Source organism: Bison bison, unplaced genomic scaffold, assembly GCF_000754665.1.
Source record: "Bison bison bison isolate TAMUID 2011002044 unplaced genomic scaffold, Bison_UMD1.0 scf7180017864183, whole genome shotgun sequence".
Classification (NCBI taxonomy): domain Eukaryota; kingdom Metazoa; phylum Chordata; class Mammalia; order Artiodactyla; family Bovidae; genus Bison; species Bison bison.
The window spans coordinates 5657051-5662329 of record NW_011494755.1 but is presented as its reverse complement, the minus strand read 5'-3'; the positions used below and the strand labels follow the sequence as shown (position 1 = coordinate 5662329).

General features: G+C 45.5%; 1 protein-coding gene across 1 annotated transcript in view; it reads left to right on the top strand.

Annotated features, from left to right (window-relative positions):
* Nucleotides 1–5007: 5007 nt before the first annotated feature.
* FRRS1L (ferric-chelate reductase 1-like) overlaps nt 5008–5279 on the top strand; it is a 22534-nt gene continuing 22262 nt past the window's right edge. Inside the window, exon 1 of the mRNA XM_010843621.1 lies at nt 5008–5050. Within this exon, the coding sequence (XP_010841923.1) occupies nt 5008–5050 (43 nt within the window). The remainder of the gene's footprint in view (nt 5051–5279) is intronic.

The following is a 5279-nucleotide window of genomic DNA, read 5'->3' as shown; positions in this document are numbered from 1 at the left end:
CCCCCCACCCCTAGTTTTCAGCGTCTGTCTGTGACAGGGATGGGGTAGTGGATGGTAAGGGAGGAGACTGTCATCTGGCCTAGAGTGTGTGAAATCAGAGTAGCTGGTGGGAAACCCAAGTCCCCTCTTAAAGAGAGATTGCCTTGTTTCCTCCATGTCTGTATTGACCTAAATATGCTGTGGCTAGTGTCCCAACTTGAGCGTTCTGTTCCTGCTCGCTGCCCAGGACCCCAAGAGCTGGGTCACACCTCCTTCCTCACTTCCAGCCCCCTTCATTACTGTTTTCCCACATGTCATGGACCCCTAGTGTGAGCCACCATCGTTGGGGTCTCCTGGGTCCAGCAATTGGGGGTTTGTCATGCAGACCTCCCTGCACAGGCAATATTTCAGTGAGCACAAAAGCTAAGCTGATTCTCTTCAGAAGGAATGGAAACTGGCTTCTTATTTCTGCTGTTTGGAAAGTGATTTTCCTTTTTTCTGCTAAGAGGAATATCTAAGAATCAAGTTGGGGTTTGAAATGTTGTCTGTCCCAGCAGCTGATACGATGCTGGGTGCATCTGTTATTTGGGATTAAGTTTAGCTACCTACAACAAACACACATTAACAACACAAGTAAGATAGAAGTTCCTCTGTTACGTAAAGAAATCCAGAAGCAGGCAGTCTAGAACTGGTCATCTGAGACTCTAATCCTGGTCTTCTGCTTCTTCACAACTCTTAGTTTGTAACTTCATGGCCCAAAACGGCTGCTTGATCACCAGCCATTACATTCACTTTCCAGACAGCGGGAAAGAAGTGGGAAGAAGAAGGTCACTGACTATAAAAAGATTACTCAGAAATCCCATGAAACAATTCCACTTACACTTCATTAGCCACAACCTAGTCATGTGCTCACACATAGGTGCAAAGGAGACTGGGAAATGTTGCCTTTTAGCTGGAAAGGAATATGACTAGTTCAAAAATTGGACTTACTGTATTCTATGGAGAAATGGAGTTGGGGAAATAGATTGGTTGGGTAGATGCTTACCTGTTGAAACAGGGACCCCCAACTTATAGTGGCTTAAATAAGATAGCTTATTTTTCTCTCACGAGTCTGACTGTCTAGACTGGTAGGTCAGCTCTGTTCCACAATGTCATTCAGAGACCTAGGTTCCTTCCTTGTTGTTCCTGCATGCCCTAAGGCTTTGTCCTCATCCACGTGGAAGTCATGTTGCTTGCATGGATTCTTTCAAGCTGGAGGAAATGAGAAAGAGAGGAAGCTCAGGACAAGCAGTTACCTTTTAGGCTGGTTGCACAAATCCCTGTTATTCACATTCGTTTGGCAAGAACCTAATCATACGACTTAGCTGCATGGGAGGCTTGATAGTGGAGTCTTCTAGTTGGGCAGCCATGTGGCCAGGGAGAAGGAGAGTGCAGGGGCAGGGTAGAAGGACAGCAAGCAGAGTCAAATCTACAGCTCTGAGAAAGAATGCACAGTACAGGACTTCCCTGGTGCTTCAGTGGTTAAGAATCCACCTGCCAATGCAGAGAGAGGACAGGGGTTTGATCCCTGATCCCATATGTGGCAGGGCTGCCAAGCCCATGCGCCACAACTACTGAGCCTGTACTCAGGAACCCGTGAGCTGCAGTTACTGAGCCCACGTGCCCTAGAGCCCATGCTCCACAAGAGAAGCCGCTGCAGTAAGAAGCCCGCGCACCACAACTAGAGAGAAGCCCTGCTCGCTTCAACTGGAGAAAGCCTGTGCGCAGCCACAAAAACCCAAAGCAACCCCAAAACAAAGGCTACATGGTATTAATACAAAAGCCATCTCTTTCTGAAAGCATTTAATACATAGTGATGCTGTTCATAGTCTGCTTAGCACACGGCCAGGTGACTCAGAGGTGGCATGTGAGAAGTTATATTCTCACTGGGCACCTGCTCTCTAATGGAGGACAAGGTCAGATTCCATGTCAGTTTGTATATGCAGAGAGAATGGAGTTAGTTGTGTAGTCCAGGCAGTTTTATGAACGTGGACACCAGGTGGGCTGCAGCCCTGAGAAAGGCTTTATAGAGTTGAACCAGGAAGTCTAGGAGACTCTGGTGAGACGGAAGGGGGAGGCACTGAGGTGAGGTGACCCCACGGGGTAAAAGGCCTGGGATCGGTTTACAGATTGCTAGTTTGTCCACTTGCCACCCTTGACCATTCTGCACATGCTGCCTGAAGCCTGGCTCTAACCCTCAAAAATCTGTGATAGTTCCAGCCTCCTCCCTGGATGAAGCTTCATCTCCTATACCTGGCATTTTCTCTCCGACTCAACTTTCTTTTACAGCCATCTCTCACTCCCTGTCTCCCTTGCACTGAGCCTTCCTTGTCCACTTTGCTCCTTTCTTTGACCATTTTGCTTATCTTCAAAGGCTGACCCTACAACCATCTGGTGGATGCTAGTGGGGATGTCTGTGGGGTAAGCCTCTTAGGGGTTAGCACCTCTCCCAGATTACCCTGGACCTAGGCTTTAGCCTTGTGGGTCCTGAGTAGAGACTTTCCCAAGATCCTCAGAAATCATCAGTGACACTGCCTTAAAGGGGTGCTGACAGAGAGGGAGAAGCAGAACCAGGGGATGTCCCAGAAGGGTGTCCCACCCAGAAGGTAAAGGAAAAGAGGGCATCAGAAAGTGTCCTGTGCCATGGGGAGGCCCAGGGAAGACTTAAAGTAGTTGACAGATTCAGAAAATGAGAGGCAATGGGCAAGTTCTCCTGGGATGAATTCAGTGGAGAAGGAAGGAGGGAGCCTAGTTGATGATGAAGGAAGTGGCAAGTAAAGAGGTGGGAATAGTACCTTTAAACTATTCTTTCTTTCTGTCAGTGCAAGTGGGGTTATCTTTTTCTAGTGATTGGGCTACTTGTTTTCTCTTTGCAGGGTACCCCCTTCTCAGGTTGAAAATTGCCAACAGATTGAATTAAAAAAAAAAAAAAAAGCAGCCTGGTAGTGTGAAATCAGAAAAAGGGAATTAGAATAATGGAATAGAGAATTTCCTGAAACTATAGGACAGCCCAGTGACCACTATCTACCTTGTTCAGAGACCATTTCTCCAGTGTCCAGATTGTGCAAGACCCCCAGGCCAGAGAGTGAACACTGGCCAATTTGATGTTTCTAATCACCTCCTGAAATGTCTGTTTTTTAAACTTTAGTTATGTTTTGATTTAATGATGCTAGTTTTCAGAATTCTTGGGGGCTCCCACTGTCTTAGCCCATACTACTCTTCCTTACAGTCCCAGCTCAAATGCCACCTCTTTCAGGGAGTCTTCCCTGATTTTTCCTCCCATTCTCTGCTGTTAGGCAAGGTATTTTCCCACAGCACACTATCTAACCCTGCTGTGACCCTTGAACTCTCTGTGGTTGAGTTTGGATAGGTTCTTGGTGCTTGAATCCTATAATTCATACCTTTTCCCCTTGAGATTCTCAAGCCAGAATCTATGTATTCAATACATAGATACAATACATAGATACAATTCTATGTATAACAATAGAATATAAAACAGATTACTGCATGATTATGGGCAAACCTCCTGTTCTGAGGGTTCTCTAAAAAGAAAATCAAATTGGGCATTGAAAGTGAAAGTGTTAGTCGCTCAGTCATGTCCGACTTGTTGCAACCCCATGGATTGTAGCCCACCAGGATCCTCTGTCCATGGAATTCTCTGGGCAAAAATGCTGGAGTGGGTTGCTATGCCCTTCTCCAGGGGATCTTCCCAATCTAGGGGTTGAACCTGGGTCTCCTGCACTGCAGGTGAATTCTTTACTGTCTGAGCCACCAGGGAAGCATGTATACTAAGATTAAAAAGACAGCCTCCCAACATGGGTACATGCTATAGTATCTATTCATTTGTACTTTGGTTTGAACAAAGATAGCATCACCTTGTTCGGTGAAAAAGTAGAAACTGTATATATACTGTTTGGGGGCAGAAAAATAAAAACAAATAACTGCTACTGCTGCTAAGTCGCTTCAGTTGTGTCTGACTCTGTGCGACCCCAGAGACGGCAGCCCACCAGGCTCCCCCGTCCCTGGGATTCTCCAGGCAAGAACACTGGAGTGGGTTGCCGTTTCCTTCTCCAATGCATGAAAATGAAAAGTGAAAGTGAAGTCGCTTAGTCGTCCCGACTCTTAGCGACCCCATGGACTGCAGCCTACCAGGCTCCTCTGTCCATGGATTTTCCAGGCAAGAGTACTGGAGTGGGATGCCATTGCCTTCTCCGAAAACAAATAACAAAAAGGGTAAATAATTTAAAGGTAAATAATCTAAATTAATTATCTCCATGAATCTAGCCCAATTGTAACACTGATTCGTGCTTTTAGTAAGTGCTTACTATGTGCCAGTCCCTGTCCTAAATACCATATCCATATTAACTTTATTCTTTAGGGCAACGCTCTGACTTAGACACTCTTGCCATTCCCACTTTAGAATTAAGGGAACTGGCCTACAGAAGATTTAAATATTGTAGCTAAAGTCACACAGCTAGAAAGTAGCAGAGAACTGGGTGGGTTTGTTGATTGACCTTATGGATAAGGTGGTACAAGGTGCTGACCTGCTCTGGGAAATGCAATTGAACAGATAGGATGGGGCATTTTCATGGGCAAATTTGAGAAGAGGGGCTTGGAAGTGATGGGGTAGTCCGTTGGGAGCGGCAGGTTCCTGAGTGATGGAGTGCTGCGACGAAAGCTTTGCTGAACAGACTTCACGGGGGTGGAATGTTCCATTTTACAGAGCCCCTTGACATTTTCACTTCGCTGTGTGGCTCTGCTAAGCAGAAGTGATTCAGACAGTCCAGAAAGAGAAAGTGGCTGATGCAGCCACTCTTGGAGATGCGAACAGATGATTTCTGGTTAAAACTTCACAAGGAATTAAGTACTAAATTAATACCTGAGAGCTATGATCCAAGGAGTTAATTAGAAGCAATAAATAGCAAACCAGAAGCCATTAACCACCCAGTGGAGTATGGCAAAACAGGCTCAAGGGATTGCAAAAGAGGAATGGATAGTGGCTGCGAGTTCGACAAGAATGGAAACCACAAAAGTATGTTGAGAACCTGAAAAATGAACCAAGAAAATAAGTGCCTCTTGTGTGATAGGAATAGCTGAAGGGAGAAAAAAAATGGCTTTAATCCTGCTTCAAAACAGAATAGTTATTGGGGGGTTTACAGGACACATGTGAGAAGAAGGGAAGTGAAAGAGAAAAAAAATTTTGGCCCCAAGCCAATCTTATTTGGTCTTAACCCAAATTTTAATTTTACATGAAGAGGGGG